General features: G+C 40.0%; 1 protein-coding gene across 1 annotated transcript in view; it reads right to left on the bottom strand.

Annotated features, from left to right (window-relative positions):
• Nucleotides 1-9768: 9768 nt before the first annotated feature.
• The window catches only part of sec22bb (SEC22 homolog B, vesicle trafficking protein b), a 9341-nt gene continuing 661 nt past the window's right edge, over nucleotides 9769-18448 (bottom strand). Inside the window, exons 2-5 of the mRNA XM_035653461.1 lie at nucleotides 13438-13547; nucleotides 13083-13243; nucleotides 11686-11832; nucleotides 9769-11475 (exon numbers count right to left, since the gene is read on the bottom strand). Of these exons, the coding sequence (XP_035509354.1) occupies nucleotides 11321-11475; nucleotides 11686-11832; nucleotides 13083-13243; nucleotides 13438-13547 (573 nt within the window). The 3' untranslated portion in view covers nucleotides 9769-11320. The remainder of the gene's footprint in view (nucleotides 11476-11685; nucleotides 11833-13082; nucleotides 13244-13437; nucleotides 13548-18448) is intronic.

Genomic DNA, 18448 nt, shown 5'->3' with positions numbered 1-18448 from the left:
GGTGGGAGAACCACTTTCATCACCGTTGGGGCTCTTCACACTGATTTGGAGCTCATCAGTCAGGGTGACTCCAGCTGTCTTCCAGAAGATATATACTGCAGAACATGGTGTTCAGGGGGCAGATAGTAATGAGTGATTACACTAGAGCGAGTATGTGTGTGTGTGTGTGATCTTGTGCACTCCCCTTAACCATAAACACGCCATCTTCTCCCAGCGTGATAGCCATGGGAAACCAAATCAGCGCCTGTCATTTAAGAAGTCACCCGGCCTTTACATTCTAAGCTGGCAGGCAGCAGAGGCAGTATGAAGTGTATATATGATGCCTGTCTATAATTAGTTGTTGCAGGGGCTGATTCACTTTTCCCGACGGTGGCAACTGGTTTGCTAGCATACACAGTTGTACATAACTGAGGCAGCTCTTGTTCATTGGTTCTGGATGCTTCTACGCACATCAGAGACACTTTATGCTTATAATTACACTTTTTGCAGCATAGCATCGTGCAAACAGCGCGGTTAACCTTTAATGCAGCCGTGTGTACTCCACTGAGATCCAGTTTTGTTCTCAAGTGTTGACTTGCAGGCATTTTGTGCTGGCTTTGCAGAGATAAGCGTTCACGAACCTCGAGCATTGGGTGTGAAGTTTTGATGCCCCCCATGCCCTCGTCAGGACTTTTGCACATGTCATGCCGAAAGCATCGTCTGTCTAATGTGGTCTTTACTGTGTAAGCAGATCTGGGAGACAGGAAGCTAAAGGTGGTATATTTAGGGATGATTATCACCTCCTTTCTCTCCAGCCTGTTTTGAATGCTGTTAAAGAAGCAGCCAACAGACAGCTTTACATTTTTGTTATGTGTCTCCCCTTCTGTAACAGGCTGTAGATATATTGAGTAAAGGTTTGAATTAAATCGGGGGATCTGTAGGTGGAAGGTGGTGTTCTGCTCTGTGGATGTGACTGTGGTAGTATTTAAGAGATAAGACTGCATCAGATCAGTGGAGTTTCAGATCTCCTTGACACAAGCATCAACAGAGAAAGCTTGGCCTCTAGAGCGGGGTCATCAAGATCAGAAGCCACATGGTGTCTAATTTACAGAAAGACACATAGCTGATACAAGGGTTTCCAAGTATTTAATCACAGTAAATCATTTTCCTGTGTGAACTGGAGGTTATATGAGTCAAATGTCAACATCGGGTGCGCACATAGATTAAAAAAAGCACACAAATCAGCACTAAGTCAGTGTAATCATTTACTTGGTTGTACATGGGATAATTTTAAAAGAAAGTAAACATACCTGCGCAAGGTTTTTTTAATGGTCTCACTGTTGTTTTTTTAGTTGTGGGGGGGGGTTTGTGCCGTTATTTGGATAGTGACAGCTTTAAGGTAGACAGGAAACTGGGCAGAGAGAGAGAGGGGATGACATGCATAAAGCCTGCAACCAAACCCGGGCTGCCACAGGCACCTGGGGCGCACACCCCAGCAAGTGAGAGACCAGAGCGCCCCATTAATGGTCTCAGTTTTATTGTAAAATATTGAGATAAAAGCCGTGCTGCAGAACAGCCATAAATAAAAAGTGTAATTTCATAGTGTAATAATTTCATGTAATCGCTCAAAATTGATTTACTGTGACCATACGGTCCATTAACATCATTAGCTTGTCGTCTGTGGTCGTATTATTTGATTAATCGTCAAGCTCACTTTGCAAACCCCCGTCACACCAACAGTGTCATGTTGCAGACAACATGGAAAACTAGATTAAAAACAGTAACGCCATGTGCAGAAGATCTCATTAGTTGTTGACATATAGTGTAATGTTAACACTAAAGTAGCGTTTTGCAGTTGTCAAGTTCATCGAGGAAAGCAGGGATTTTACGAGTGTGTTTATGTGAGAAATCAAGATAGTGTGCGTGAGAGAACGTGTGCGTCACAGCGTTCCACAGTGGTCAAAGGTGGAGAGTCAGCAAGCGAGAGGGCCCGATGTGACCAAGCGTGATGTGGGTAGAGACCCTAGCCAAGGGTGGGTGAGGAGAAAAGGGGAGTTGGCAAAGAGGTGAGGAAACAGGTGATGAAGGAAAGGTGTGAGGAGGAGGAGGAGGGATGTGTGTCTGTGAACACATCCTGTAAGGTGACCTGGGGTTCTGGCAGGGCCAGGTGGACAGGAATGTGCTGTTGTGTGTGGATGGGATCCTCCCCTGAGCGCCCCTGCCTGCCCACCGTCACCCCACACTAGCAGGCTATTTATATTGCACTGTGGGAAAATAACGGCCCAGGCAGTGTCATCTGGGTTTACTCTCTCCCCCCGCCCCCCCACATACACACACACAAATAATTACATACACATACATAACACCACCACGTTTCCCAACTCTCTCAGTCACAATCTCTCAGTCACAAACAACTTCAGGACAAATTAAAGCATATGGCCCTAACTGGTATATTAGCCTTGAACACTGGCATTATCACTGCTGGTGCTCTCAGTTATCATGGAGTCGCTCTAAAACAGATTCAGCTGTATTCACCCCACAATGGACAGTTTAGATTTCACTATGCAGAGGAGCAAGTCGCTAAGCTAGAAACACATGGCAAGACAATAGTTTGTAATGCCTTCAAGGAAGACTGGGGCTGACTAGGAAACAGAGTTTAAGTACAAATGCACACACACAGTGCCCACATGCTCATGCATGCACAATTTTCATTTGCAGCAAGCAAACGTTCATCAGTCCTCCTTGAAACTGTGCCTCTGGAATTAATATAGATTTACTGTCTGTTGCAGTGGGCAGATATGGAGCTAAAAATAAAATAAAGGCGTAAATGATAAGCCTTTATAAGCATGCAAACACACTGTAACTGAATGCCTTCCTCAAAAGACCAATAGAGATAAGTCAAAATTACTCTCTTATCTCTATAGTTTTGTGTCTCCTATAAATGGTAATTCAGTGAGGAAGTAACAAATAGTATGATGAATGTATTTTAATGTGTAAAAATGATTGAGCAAATTATGGTGCATTATGGGTCAGATTAACCCAAAATGACCACATGACTCTTATGTAACCTAAACCCTGAGCAATGTTGCAATTAATACAATTACTTTTTAAAAATGACTTTATGGTGGAGAAAAACAACTTGGAAGGGACACTTGGTGGTTGTTGCTGACTGCTTTAAAGCTGGACTTAAGTTTAGATGGTGGTAGTTGGTGGAATCTGAAGTTAACACTGTGACTTGCTGCTAACTCCCCCTCAGGGTCGTCTCAGTCTTCCCCTCAGACATTAAGGGAAACACAAATTCATGCACACGAGCACACTTGTGCATTCACCAACTGCAACACATAAACACACAAAAACACTGGCACGCACATTTAGACCCTCTGTCATCATGCCCTGGTCCCTGAGGCCCCAGGGTTCAGTAGGTCACTCAAATCTGCCACGGTCCATGATGTTTACCACATAGATGGGATGAGAACACCAGGGATACAGAATAGATAGGAGAAATGATACTAAAAGATATTAAAACACAGTGGAAGTTTTCCGGCTCATGAATAATTGGTTGGATTTCTCTCGTGACAGCATACCATATCACACACTTGCCCAAATATAGACAAAACATTAATGACCTGGAAAGAATAACAAAAATAGGAATGCAAGGGCGAAAGACATGTTCTACCTGTTTTTAGTCTAACATCATCCAGTGATCGATTCGTACAACCTCTCTCCCCGGTTGAGCCTTTTCAACTGCATTTTTTGCATTTTCCCCCATGCTCAATTCACAATGTGTGCAGACCATGTTTTTCTCTGCATATTTGTGTGATTAACTCACACGCTGAAAGTTGTTGAGAGTGTAAAGTGAGTGTGCTCAGCCTATCTTCCAGGGTTAATTGTATCATAAATTCACAAGCTGCTAAAAGACAGGCATGGCTGGAATTCACACTTGAGCCTTCACTTTCTCACAGGCACAGCTCAGCATTGTGTGTGTCAGATATGACACTATTAATAAACCAACAATGTGAAGAAATGGAGAGAAATGTGGGACTTTTACAGAACTTTTACAAACAATTACTCTATTAAAGGGGTTATTTTAAACCAGGTATTGACTCATGCCTCTGTACTGTACAAAGCATCTCTGCAAGTGTGACACATTTATGTATGTGAATATCTTTTGTTCCTCCTCTATCTCGCTTTTTCTCCCCACTTTTTTGTTTATGGCATAATTGTACACACCTAAAGGACAATTCTAGCACTGGGATGGGATGTGGGTATATGCAGTGCTGGGAAAAAAAGATAATTTACTGCATCAGTTTTATTACAGAGTTAAAGGTCTGCTCTTTTTTAAATAGACTTGTAGTATTATGACGGCAAGGTGTGAGGGGTCATCGTTGGTCTGTGATGAGGTGATAAAGAATACACAGAGTGCAGAGCACGTCCAGGCCTGTGGAAAACACTCCACACTGACCCCCCCTGTGAGAAGTTCCCAGTTCCCAGGACCCGGTGTGTACGTTTGGGGGGCAATAACTCACTAGGTCTCTTGACTTCCTCTTTCGGCCTTCTGCATTTTATGACCCTCTCCTCTGCCATACAGCTGCTGTCTCCGCAGCTTCCCTTTGCTCTGATTGGATTAGACGGGAGTTTGAGGAAAGAGGATGAAGGGGAAGAGACGAGGGAAGCAGCTGGGATGAGGTGGGAAGCTCGTTTGATATGGGATGGAACATGTTTTTATCGTGGCCATTAGAGATGAGATGGACCCAACTTCCCTTGTGGTGGTCCCTGTTTTACTGTGCCTTAATTCCCACCACACAACATCATGTACAGTTGGAAAATATATTCAGACTGAATCACCATCTTGTTTTCACTTCATTATATATTATTTGTATTTGAATGGTTGAAGAAGTTTCAGATGTAGCATTCAGGGGTCATGGGAAGTCCTATTCTTTCAAATATGCAAACTTTAACTGTCTACTGAGTTTATAGTAAAACTATAATCTCTACTATACATTCATGGTTCCAAGAGGATGAATCCCAAAGGCTCTGGTGATTGTCTCACTCTAGCATCACCACCATGAGGTTGACATTTGCGTCTTAGTTTCAGCAGTGAAGTGTCTCAGCAACTATTGAATGGACTGTGATGAAATTAGTTACAGATATTCTAGGTCCCTGGAGGAGACTTTGAGATTTTTCCTTTCAGTAACACTAGCCGGTCAGACTTTTCAGTGAAATATCTAAACATCTACTCAATGGATTGACACCAGATTTTGTGCAGATATTCATGGTTTACAACAATAATACCCTGACTGACAAACCAATAAATAAGAAGGCTTAACAATGATAGAAATTACAATAAAATACAGTAATAGATTTAGGTATAACAATAAAATATGTCTCAGTTGCCACTGTATATAATTTCAATACTGTTTATGGACCCTGGTCTGCAGAAATAGTCAATTACACTATCTGAAAAAAACATAATTATACCAAAAACCGCATGGGAATATTATAAAGTCAGCATGTCTGCAAAAGGGAAACTTGTGGGTACTCATAGAACCCCTTTTCATTCAGATATCTTTAGTTCAGAGGTCAAGGGATGCCAGTTTTTCCATGGCCAATATTGACCTCCCTTCCCAACATGCTAGCACTGCATGGCGGAGTTGAAGAGGTAAGGATAATGGGGTGGCACTTGCAGTGGCCAATCAGATTTCAAGTATTCTGCAAACGCCCCTGCTGTAGGCCCTGGACGGAGTTTAATAAAAGAGAGGAAAAAAAGTTTAAAAATTCAAGTTCTGTACTAGAAAGTAGATCAGCATCAGCATTTTAACATTTTTACTGTGACCCTGTTAGTACTGTATGTTGACGTTAGCATTTAGCACAGAACCTAAGTAGAGCCTCACAGATGTCTTGCTAACGTTTTGGTAGTTTGTGTGTTCCTGTGTGTGTTTCTGCTCCCATCTAGTGTCGCATACTGCTGGACCATCAGCCTCATATTTTTGGCGCACATTTATGATTGTATGCTCAAGCTCTCGTGGTTAGATTTTTACGGGCCGCAAGTGATCAACAACTACTAAGCTAAAGACACAGGGCTTATCTAGTCCGTTGTAGGCCACATTTTGACCATTTGTTGTGGCTCAAAAACTGCAATCCATAGAAAAGTTTGTTCTCACTTTGAACTGAAGACAACGACACAAGATGTTCACTGCAATCTTGCATGTCAGGGAATCTTTTTCTTTGGTTTTAGTGGCGGACTACCGCCACCTATTATACTGAAGTGTGTAACATCATAACTTTATAAAGAAGTTATGTTGGATATTAAACCTGTTTGGTTTAAATATTTAAACAGAGTCGTTTGAACCTGTAATTGTTTGTCCCGTCTCTAACAGACCTTTGATGCTCCACTCCCTTCTCTGAGGGAAGAAGGGATGGGTTTTATTTTGTGTGGTGTGTGTCATAAAACAAAATGTTCTAAATAAATGACAATGCTTAAGTTGAGATGTTTGGACTTATTGTCCCATTTATTGTTTCCTTATTAAGTTTATATTAGGTAAACCCAGCATGCTCTGTCACAATACCATTACACCATTCTATGCAGAAAACTGAGACTACAGAAAAACGTTTCATATATCTATGTAAGAAAATATACATTATACTTTACTAAACTATACAATGCAAAAAAAAAAAAAAAAACCTACTCAAAACTTTGCATATGTCTGCTGGTTGCATGTAGCACTTGTGGTGACATTGCAGTAGGCACTGCACTACTCTTAGCCTGGTGGAGATCTGCTCTCTATTGACTGCACTCTTGTAGCATTACTGTTGGGTTACGTTTGCAAACTGTTAGAATTTACTCTAGCTCTTTTTCAACTTACATGTGTCTATTTGTTGCTGATTTGTGCATGTGTATCCTTTGTCAACAATGAAGTTGTAATAGTTTTAAGGTGAAACTCGCTCAGAACAATGCATTGGTATTGGGTAGAAATAACCCAGTGCTGTGTCAGTGCTGTACCAATCAAAACTGACTTGGTTTTTAACTCAGTGATTTTTAGTGTGTTCATTAAATTGTCTGAATGTGTTTTCTTTTCGTCACATCCTGCCAGAGATGGAGCTCTACTCATCCTCGAGGGAGTAGACTGAGTTGTCAGAGTGCAGCAGGACAGAGCCCTTACAAACACGTCTACAGCGTGGCCTCCCATTAATGAGATCATATCTGTGAAGTTCAGTGGACACGGGGCGCACTGAGAGAACAAGCAGTAAATTTGCATGTGAGCATGTTGTCTGCTGATGTGATTACTGAAGTTACTTTGCCAGAAACATGACTGAAACTCACTCGCTGTGTCTGAATTTGCATTTTTTAACTGTTTGACTTTGAGACAAAGTGGCTGAAGGTGAAGGTCAAGGTCAAGGTCATTTTGTCATGTTTTAAAGTCCTGTTTCTTTAAGATTGCACAAGAGTCAGCAGAAGTTGAGTGTGGGTGGACAGTCTTGTGGTTGTGTGTGTGTCTCTTTGACAGGAAATTTAATCAAGATAGGGTAATATGAGTTGGCAACAGTGCATACCACAGTTGTTGAAAACTGATAAATGTGTAGAAGGCACTGTAACCTTTCTACCCGTCTTGGATTGTGAGTGAGTGTGTGTGTTTGAATCAGACTATGTGTGTTTAGTACATGCGCCGTATTCCTGACCCCTGATCACACAAAGTATTTTAATCCAATCAGCTTCGTTTTCACATGACTGTCACACACTCGCTGCTGCTATGGTAACCTGCAGAGGAAGGAGAGAAAGTGCCGGAGTGAGAGAGGGGTATGTTGTCCTCTCTTTAATCACTGTGACATTTACACACACATAATCACACACATGGATTTTACACTTTAAACTCTCAAGTTTCTCTTCCTTGTTTCTGACTTCACAAAACCTACTGAAGGTTCTCTAATACCCTTTGAATGCCTGGAGAATGTTGTCTAGTAAAAATGGAAAAGACTGAAAGCAGATTACCAATAACAAGAAATCTATGAGTTATTCAGATAATGACAGTATTTACATATGTAAATATGTATATGTGCAGCAGGAAATTCAAGGGTTCTTACTGTTCTGTGCCAGGAAAGTCAGGTTTAAATGTAGAGAGAGTGGCTGAGCAAACAGACATATATAGAGAGTACGACTGAAAGTGAGAAAGATTGACAGGATAGACAAATCTGCAAATATGATCGATATACAGATAGAAAACAGACAACAGAGACCGTTAATAAAAAGGAAAGTTTGCAAAAATGCATCTTTCAGGTATCAGAGGCTTTGTTAGTAGAATAAGATTGCGAAGAAAGATAACTTAGATCACAACTGAGGCCAAACTCACAAATACCCACTTCCCTTGAGAGGTGAAAAGGTTAGCCTGTGCCCTGTGGTTCGTTTTTGGCACGCTACCCTCTGCTGCTTCTCATTTTTTCTCTGACATTTCCTGTTCTACGTCAAGATGAAGAATCAGACTGCAGCTCTGTAAACTTACAGGGCTCGTAGTTGTTGCATTTATGTGTCTGTTATGTGCAAACCTTTTTTTTTTTTTTTTAACCCTTTCTCTTACCCCGGAAGCTGCAGCCTATATTTTTTCCATATTTTATACCTAACCTATGATTTGGAGCTCAGCTAGCAGGAGGCCGCTGTCAGCAGCAGAAGTTGCAAGTCAGGGAGATGTTTGAGCCTCATTTTCAACTGTGTCAGTGCAACAGTGAGTAAAGCACTCCACCTGCTGGCCAAGAGTGGGATTGCCACACTGTGAAACACCATGGAATGAGGGTAAAGATTTTCTGGAAAATGTCAAAACAGTAGCTGTGGAGGTTACACCAGTTGCCTGCTACCAGCTCTTTTCCACTGAAACCTTCTGTAGATCTGAAAGAAATATCTTTATCAATATTATATGATAATACAATACCTGGGAGTGACCGCTGAGTCACTGAGTTTCCTATTCAGAAGTTTCGGGTGACTGTGACTTTTTTAAGCTTTATATATAGAAAGTTGTTTTCCTGGAAGTGTTCCACTCTCACACTATTGTATATTCTTGTTTTACATTTACAGTTTGACCTATATATAGACACTGTTGTTCACTGTTTCTTTTCACATATATCTATGAACGCAGCTATTTTTTTTTTACCTACTTGTATGTTCATTAGTTATATTTGCCTATTTGTGTTCTTGTTTTTAGCTTTAATTCTATCTTCCTGTGAATTGTTCTGGAAACTGGAATAAAAGTAAATTGAGAGCAACTTCCATCCAGTCAAACTCCTTGTATGTGTGCTTGTACTTTGCCAATAAAGCTGATTCTGATTCTGTTTAAATAACAAAGTATATAAAATATTATAGTAACTACTGTGTTGAAATGGCAAAAAGTTCCTGTCCTAGATATCCCCACTCAAATAACCTGTGAACTTCAATAGTCAAAGAGCAGGATAATTATAATATAAACTGGTGTCAGAATGCAGTCCTGTACAATCTGCATAATGACTGAACCAACACTGAGAATTTCCCCTGATCTTTACATTGCAAGCTTATGTATTTGCATTTCCAGCTGAAAAGCACCAGATACACGTCAGTCCAACTAAAGGTCCTCTGATAGACAAGAGCCATGTTTTGTGCAAATGATTTTATTCAGATAGCAGACAGAACAGAAAAAGAGGTGTATTTTTCCAGCTGTGAGCGGATGCTGGTTGCCTAAAACACCTGTGACTCTCAGCCTGAATCCACTTTTAAAGTCTACAAGTGTAGACTTTGTACAAAATAAAAGGACCAGACCATCTTTTTTTACATTTTTTTTAATGCTTGCTAACAGAATGGTGCTGGTCCACAGTCAGAAGAGAGCATAAAGGGAACGTGGACACACTCTGTTGAGGTCAAGTTAGGGACTGCAAAAAAAGTATACGTAGGGAGGAGGGTTAAATCTTATATTTAACTTCCTTAAAAAGAAAGGCCCTCCCCAGTAATATTAATATCTTCTGTGTCCTCCTCATGGAAGAGGAGATTTAGATTTGTAATCTAATATAAACCATAATACATTCTTAAAATAATAATTTTCACAATAGTAACTAATAGACACTAGAGGTGGAAATAGCAATTTCCAAATTACATACTATTGTAAATATTCCAGCCACTTTCCATTTTAGAATAAAGAGAAACAAACAAACTAAAAGGATAAACTTGAATTATAACACAGACCGACTTAACAGGACATATTTCAATTTTTAAAAACATTTCGTTATGATAAAGACTAAAGTGAAGGGCAGGAACAACTGCAATCACTTTTAGCCTCATTCCTAAATATCAATTCTCTGTGTTTCTGATATTTAACATGTTGGTCCTCTTAGCTTCTTGACTGTGGTGAAAAAAATATAAAATATAACCGTGACAGAATTGTTGTCCTAAACTGATTTTTTCTGACGGAATATAATGAAATATAAATTTAGGGTTTTCCCCAAAGAGTCAGACTACGATTCCCTTTAGTAAAAACAGAAAATACATCCCCCTCCCCTTCTTCTGACGAGCCTTTCCCCCCTAATAATTTTTGTACAGTCCCTTGTAGGGTCGTTGAGATCCCATAATGGCAATAAAATGAAAATCAGACACAGGTGAAATAGCATTTTGCAAGGCTTCCATACAATATTTAAAAAAAAAGTCTACTTAAATTACTTTACCTGTTGTTGCTGAGCCCATTCAACTACCTAAGGATGAATGCCATGCTTTCCAAATATGTGTAGCTGTAGTACACACTGTATGTTCTCCAGGCCCACCAAGCAATCACTACTATGATTATAATGTTAATGAATGTAGATACCCACATGATGTGCTCAGGATAAATAAAGTTATGTTTTTTTTTTTTTTTGCTCTTTTCTGTATTATTGGACAGTATACAAGATTAAATCAGTCCTGTTACAGTACAGTACAGCTTTGGAAACAAACGAAACAGGAAATGTCTTTTTCTCTTCATTTTTCCTCCGCACTTCAAAACCAATCACCAACAATCACCTTCAAAAACCAAACAACCGCCCCCCCACACACACAGACACACACACATTCACACATTTCACGTTTCTCATTTCCTCTTAACCTATCTCCAGGGCAACTACTAGCGCATTACTGTATAACTGTTAATAATAAAACTATGTATTATGACATCATTTATATTCAGATCACACATCCATGGACAGGCGAGAACAAAATGGGCGGTGGTATGTCTGCAAAGTCTTATTAAGAGCAGGGATCCTTTTTTTAGTCGAAGGTGACAGCTTTTCTTAGTGTCAGCAGACTCTGTGCAGCTCATTTTCCACTTCAATACCTCCTTCCTCTTCTTCTCTTTTCTCGCTTTCAGAGCCACCAGAAGCGTACATAGACAATGAGCATGATGAAAAAGACACCGCCGGCTGCCAGCTTGGCATAGGTGGAGCGGGTATTCAGATACTTGGCGTCACTCCTGTACTTCTTCGACAGGCTGGACAAGTTGCTGGCCTTGGAGTCTAGTGCTGCAGGGAGGAGGAGAAACCGGAGGAAAAGGGAACAGGAGTTCAAAACAGGAGGAAAAGAAGAGAGTGGAGAAAGAAGGAGGGAGAGACACAGATAAGGACAAAGTTACATACTCTGAGGCACATCCCTTCTTATTAACTTTACTATTATTCAGAAAGACACACTGCATCGGTTTGACCTCTAGAGAACCTGAGGTAACATGGACTTACCAGAGAGAGCCTCTCCTCTCTGCAGCACCTCCTCTATGTTAGCCACCATGATCCTCTGTACGTCCTGGAGCTCTGTGTTAATGCTGCCCAGATTCCTTCTCGCTCGGCTGTCAATGTAAGACTTCTTGGTTTTTTGGATGTAGGTGTCTGGTGAGGGAGCGCAGAAGGAATGAAAGCAGTTAATGGCACACTGTGGGAGAGGGAGTGAGGCAGAAATCACCAGTGATGTAAGAAAAGTGAGTTGTAAGTTTAAAAAAATGTAAACTTATAATCGAGAGCACAAATCGGCCTCGAGGCTCTGCTGTCATTCGCCAAAAAACTGCCAAAGACAAAAATGATGCAGTGGTGAGCCAGTGAGTTGTTGCCCACGGCGACAAGCAGACAGAGGCGGACGCAGTGGTGCATGATCTTTCCACTTCCAGCGGGATTTCACCATAACGACCTTTCTAACAATTTGTAAGAATTTTGAGCCTGAAAACTTGCAAAACAAACCAAACATTTATTGTGATTATGATTATTATATAGGCCAGATTCAACAGTTATATATTCGATACGGTTTGTTCTTCAGTGACACTACAGAATTTCATCATTTATCTATCCGTTTCCCTCATTAAGTCAGGCCAAGGCAATTTGTTACCTTACATAACAATCATCTCTTTGATTTCAACAAAATGTAGAACACAGACTTTAAATAAAGAAACAAAAACAAAGCACTGGTATTGGATGGGGAGTTGTTATTGGGCTAACCCTCAGTTTCTTGGGCCGTCCACACCAAGAACAATTACTATAATGGTAACCCTCCCCTAGACATGCTGCACTCCAACTGTCTCTGCAACTTAGGAAAATGAATATCGCTGTTGATGACCTATTACTGCTGTATGTTGCACAGCAAAACAAAACAAAAAGCAAAAGGGTACGGGTTCACAGAGTTCTTCAAAGATAAGGAGTTAGAAGAATCCAACACAGGAAGACAGATTCTATTTATACTTTGATTAAAAAAAAAAAAGAGGACATCAGTAAGGACTTCAGAGACCCTATCAGCGCTAAAGACCGTTTGGCAGAATGCCTCAAGTGAAATGACATTTTTAATATGCTATTTGCAGCCTGAAATTACATTAGTAAGTTATATATCACATTTATAATCATTGTTATAGTTATCCTTCTTGGTGTGGACGACCCTTTAGTATCACTGAGTCAGATTGGTGGATCCCTGGCTTTTGTTTTAACCCTAATGTAAAGTGCCGTCACATTACATCACTATACATATTATATAACATGCACTAATCTATTTGAAAGAAACAGCGAGCAGATCTATTATCTAAAAACCCAGCACATGCTTAAACATTTCAGCCCAGAGAGCAGTAATTCAGTGGCTCCAGGCTCTCTTTTCTTCTTACCAAATTCAATGAAGGAGTAGGGCCGGGATACTGTGGGGACCCTCTTTCCATGCTGCTCGTGAAACTCTGCCTGCAGGTCTTCTAGGTACGCAAAGGCCAGCTTCTTAGGAAAGCTGGCTTCACACAGCACAAGGTAGCACACTCCTTTCTCTATAAAATAGCTGCAAGAAAAAGATAAAATGTGGTAAGAACTGAAAGCTGGTATCGACAGTTTATGCATGGGTGCTTATTAGGAGCTTGCTTAACACGTCCTTTGGGTGATTTTGAGCTTCACTGTTGCATAATTACTTCAACACTGTCCAGAAACTATTATAGAAATAAGTGTATTGTTGGTTTCTGTTCTAGAAATACTCACTGAAATGCCATGGAACCAGCCTCTAAAGTGCAGCGTGTGGGACTCTGATCGTTGAGCTTCCTGAACAGCTGCTTAGCTTGACTCTGATACTGCTGAATGTCCCGACCCAACTAAACAGATAACAGAAAACACAACAGCCGTTACCACATGACTCGCTCACAGCTCACACAGAAAGTACGGTGTTTGATCAGGGCAAGAAACTGACTTTTGTGTGTCACATTTGCAGGTTGCAAGCAAATTTCACTATTTTAAGGAGACTTAAATGATAAATTGGTTACTCTTTTGAGCGTTTGACAAATAGAAATAGCAACCACCTACATTCCAGATTTCACGCTATTTTTCTTGACGGTGTTAATTTCTTGCCCCGTAAAAGTGTGCTGAAAATAAAAAGTTGGCATAAAAGACTACAAACAGACTCAGCGGCGTGATGCTACATCTAAGACTGATTGCATAAAAAACAAAAAGAAACAGACTCCAGCTGTTTATGGTGAGCGTTTGACTGGTGGATGGTTCATTCATTTTCTTGGGTGGTGTTGACTCTAAGCAAATGGACTCTTTACAGCAACACTGTAGCATCACAGAAACATGTATGATGTTGAAGCACAGAGCAGAGACGCAAACAAACCTTTTCACTTCCCTTTATGAAAGCAAACGAGAGAGTGAGGGAAACATGTTAGACTCCTGGTAACGTCATGCTCAAACATGATAAAACAACTTACAAAAAAGGCGTCATATGTGAGGTTTGTGTCACTTTCATTCAACCTGAGACAGTGTTTTCTGAACGGTCGGTAATCAGAGGGAGAGCCAGACATTTGTAATGTCACTGGGACGTAACATAGGCGACTAAGGAGCTGTGGAGCCATGATATGGTAAGTTATCTCTGTGAATCAGAAATATAACAATAGATCATATGGCTTAATACAGATAGTATTGTTTACACTTGATAAGTAAATTATAAACAGCATCTCCACCTAAATAGAAACAGACACAGGAGTTTTGACGCCATTATCATTGAAGACAGTCGTCAGAGGTGTGACGTGCATCATGGGCCCGGCTGCACTCGAACCAGGGACGTTACAGTTACACAGTATACACCTGAACCACTGGTCCACTAGGGCGGTCTGATAACAATATATCAGCAGCGTTATTCATCTTTTAAACATGAACAGACGTTTTTGATAACAATCTCCTAAATTTGTTTACTAAAACATTGCAAGAACAATATTTACTGAGCACTTAACAGTTAAAAAATAAAGATGGCGGTGCCCTCTTGTGGGCAAATTATGTAACAGAGACACTGTTTCTAATTTATGTCATATTTCTGACATTTCTTTACACTTTCTTTCTTATCACTCGTCGGCCGACAAACATGTATAGAGGTAAATATATGAGAAGGTCAAATCTGAAATATATATTGGTCAAATGAATGTGAAAGAAACACCTTTAATCAGGTGTTACTGACTTAATTCAGATATCAAACCTGATGAAGAGCCTGTTTTGCAGCCCTCTTGCTATTTTTACACACATAAATAAAAGTATGACTGTGCAGATTTAGCAGGTTTTTGAAGCTCTAAACTGAACTGTGTCGAGCCTCAGTAAGTAGTAAGTTTCACTGAACTCACTGGTGACATTGTGCAATGCTGAAATGAACTGGAACAGGATCTAAAAAAGAAAAGGTCCCGGCTAAAACACAGGATACCTGCTCTTTAAACCCTCTGAGTCAGTTGGCTTGAGTAAATAAAAGAGCTCTCTCTCTCTCTCTCTCTGTGTGCGTGTGTGTGTGTGTGTGTGTGTGTTTTTAACTTTGTCACAAGTCGCACTTGCAACACTGCTGTTAAAGGGGTTGAGTTCACCCAAGGCTGTAACTATGGTGAAGTGCATGCGTGTTGACATCAGCCACTAAAAGTGAATACATGTCTTGGGACACGGTGACTAATGGATGGCAGGATATTATTGTGTTATCAGCACGCGTATGAGTTTAGAGGAAGCGTCAGTCCCCACTTCTCCTCTCCGAATGAGTTAATACAGACTTCTGCTTTATCACCGAGAGGCTGAAAAGTACCTGATCAAAGTTAGACTCTGTCTTAAGCAGAGGTTCGACAACCGCGCTTGTCATAAGTTAAAACACTCTTCTTTTTTTTCCAACCTAATTTGCACTTAAAAGAGGATGTAGCTGAATTAATATTCCAAAGCAGCTCCCCAAAGTTAAAGCATTTGTTTTTACCCCAGTTTAGTTATTATGATACATGGAAACATCCTGTTTACATTTACAGTTACTCCCAATAACGCTGTAGATCAGAATAATGACTCCACATGTGCCCCAAAGGACAGAGGTTCCCAACCTTTGCTGTCCACTTGTAAGGCCACATTAATGTAGACATGAGCTGTAAGCAGTACAACTACAAAAATGTTCCTATCAAGTTGTTTAACTTTAAGGCTTTTTCAAATATTTATACATTATTTCTACAGTGGTAAAATATTTATATGTATCTTTGCTTTAACATCAAAAATGACATGGCATGTAATTGTTTAGTCCATCAGTTCTTCTCGAGGCTGCAGCCTATTATCTACCCAATAATGACATATTTTTCTGTATTATTTTACTGTGGGCCTCATAAACAAACCATTTACTCAATCTTCTCTGATGTTGAGACACTTTATTTCTAATTCTGTGAGTTATTTTATCTATCTCCCTAATTCTGTTTATTGTCAACTTCAAATTTAGTAGACGAGGCAGAGTTCGATTTGTTTCAAAGCTGCAATTCTGATGAGACTATACAGATATTAGTCTATTTCTAAGGTTAGTTCGGGTGGTCTTATACCCAAAATTAATGTTTTATACATTATAGATTTTCATTATATAACTGGTTGCTATTATATTTTTATAAAATAGAGTGGTTTACATTATTTTTGCCACAGCTTCCCCATTTGTCTGACTTCATTGATGTGCTAAATTTAGTTTGTATTTTTAGAGGCCTAAAGAGGGGAAAGTATCCACTATTTCCCAACAACTTATTATACTTTAGGGGAGGTCCTTAAAGAAATGAAAATCCTATATAAAGTGAGTGAATTTCTGTGTTCAGAGTTGTTTAACTTGGAATGTGAGTCTAACCTTATAGGTTAAATGTTAAAATCTTAACTTAAAAACCAAGATTTGGAGCTTTAGTTACATACTTTGACAATCATCAACATAAAAACAGAAAGGTTTACACTAAATTATAACTTCCATAATTCCCCCATTGTCTGGTGAGACCCTGCTGCGTTCCCTCATGAATGACTCTTCATTCCAGTAACATTCCATTGCATATTTGGCAACGGCGCTACGTCATCCCGACTTATTCTTATCATTTCCTCTTTGCAGAAGTACTCGCGTGCCACACAGGCATATCTTCCTGCAGCTATTGCACAAGTTCATAGCATTAAGTCGCACCCCAACCTGGCACGCCATCTCCTGATGAGATAAACAACATTTCTACACAGGAGCCACATTGTCTTCCAAGTCGCAGTATTTTCTGTTGCTGGTCGAGTAGACAACTGAGTGTCCTTTGTCCTGCTCAGCTGCGAGGCCATATTTGTCACCCATAGCATCTGATTTAGTAATATGACGATGGGATGCCTTGTGAAGCCCAGAGCTGGCCTCAGTAGCCCTGCAAAGGAATTCCACTTTGCTTTTATGTGACTAATGGGGCTATTCATTATGTCCCTCTAGGACTCAATGGACACTTTGCTTTGAAGAGAGAAAACTCAGTGTCCACATCCATTTTGCAAGAGCTGCTAAAAGTTATTTTGTAACCACGTGAAATGTAACAGAATGCACAATAACATGCTCATTATCCATGCATTTCAAGTTGCCAAGGCTTAAACTGTATGTGTGTGATGAATAACAGAGTACACCGTCGGGTCCCGCTGGAGCATTAGTGGGCAGTTCTGCAGTAATCACTTCCTTCAGAAGGCCTGCTAGATGAAGCATTTAGAGAATGCACAGGGTCCTGCATGGCAGCTTTTATCTTGGAAGGCCAGGTCTGCAGCTTTATCATCGTTATGTAATCCCAGCCCAGCCAGTAGCCACAGGAAAGAGCAATTACAGGATGACCCATTTTAATGCATCACTGTCAACCCAATTAGTGAGTTGTTCGAAGGGGTTTTTCTGGGTAACCTGGGTGCCCTCGACACACACTCTTGTATGGTTTTCCCATAATGTGTGTAGGGAAATGGACTATAGACTGTGGCTGTTCTCCAGTCCATCCACTCATCCACTACTGACATGACACAGGAACTAAAACTGCAATGATTAGATTGAGTAGACAACGAAAATTCATCACCCACTATTTTGATAATTAATTAATCATTTCAGTGTTTTAGGTAAAAATGCCAAACATTTGATGGTTCCAGCTTCTCAAATGTGACGCTGTGTTGTTTTTATTTGTCTCACGTGATAGTAAACTGAATCTCTTTGGGTTTCGGATTGTTGGTCAGACATAACTAGTAACTTGAACAAAAACACCTTGGGCTCTAGGACATAAGATTGAACATTTTTCCATATTTTCTGACGTTTTATAGATGAAAGACTAATAACCAGCAGATTAATCAATAATGAAAATAATTGCTAGCTGGAACAGTCAAGTCCCATTTTTGCTCAGTTAAATACTATGACCTAATATGAGATTATTATTAATTATATTTTATGAATTATTTTAGCAGAAGTAAGACATTTTCTTGAATTTAAAGCCGGACTATGTAACTTTTGAAAGAAGAAATAACACATTCTTTCTCTTACAAATTAAAAAGTTGAATTTCAGAGCAATTAAACACGTTTATAACACATTATAATATGACCAATAGATAGTAACAGTCATTATAAAGTCAGCTCCTTTATGTTACATGGTCTCGCTTTAATTCATACGTTCAGTCACGTGATTACCATGGTTACCTGGCGGGCAAGAAACATATATATTTACATATATCCGTCACCTTACACCGCACAAAAAATGAAAGCCTACAAAAGTATGGA

The sequence above is a fragment of the Morone saxatilis genome, unplaced genomic scaffold, assembly GCF_004916995.1.
Source record: "Morone saxatilis isolate NCDOM2014 unplaced genomic scaffold, NCSU_SB_2.0 Contig12, whole genome shotgun sequence".
Classification (NCBI taxonomy): Eukaryota; Metazoa; Chordata; class Actinopteri; family Moronidae; genus Morone; species Morone saxatilis.
The sequence above is the reverse complement of the archived record's forward strand: the minus strand, read 5'-3'. Positions and strand labels throughout refer to the sequence as shown.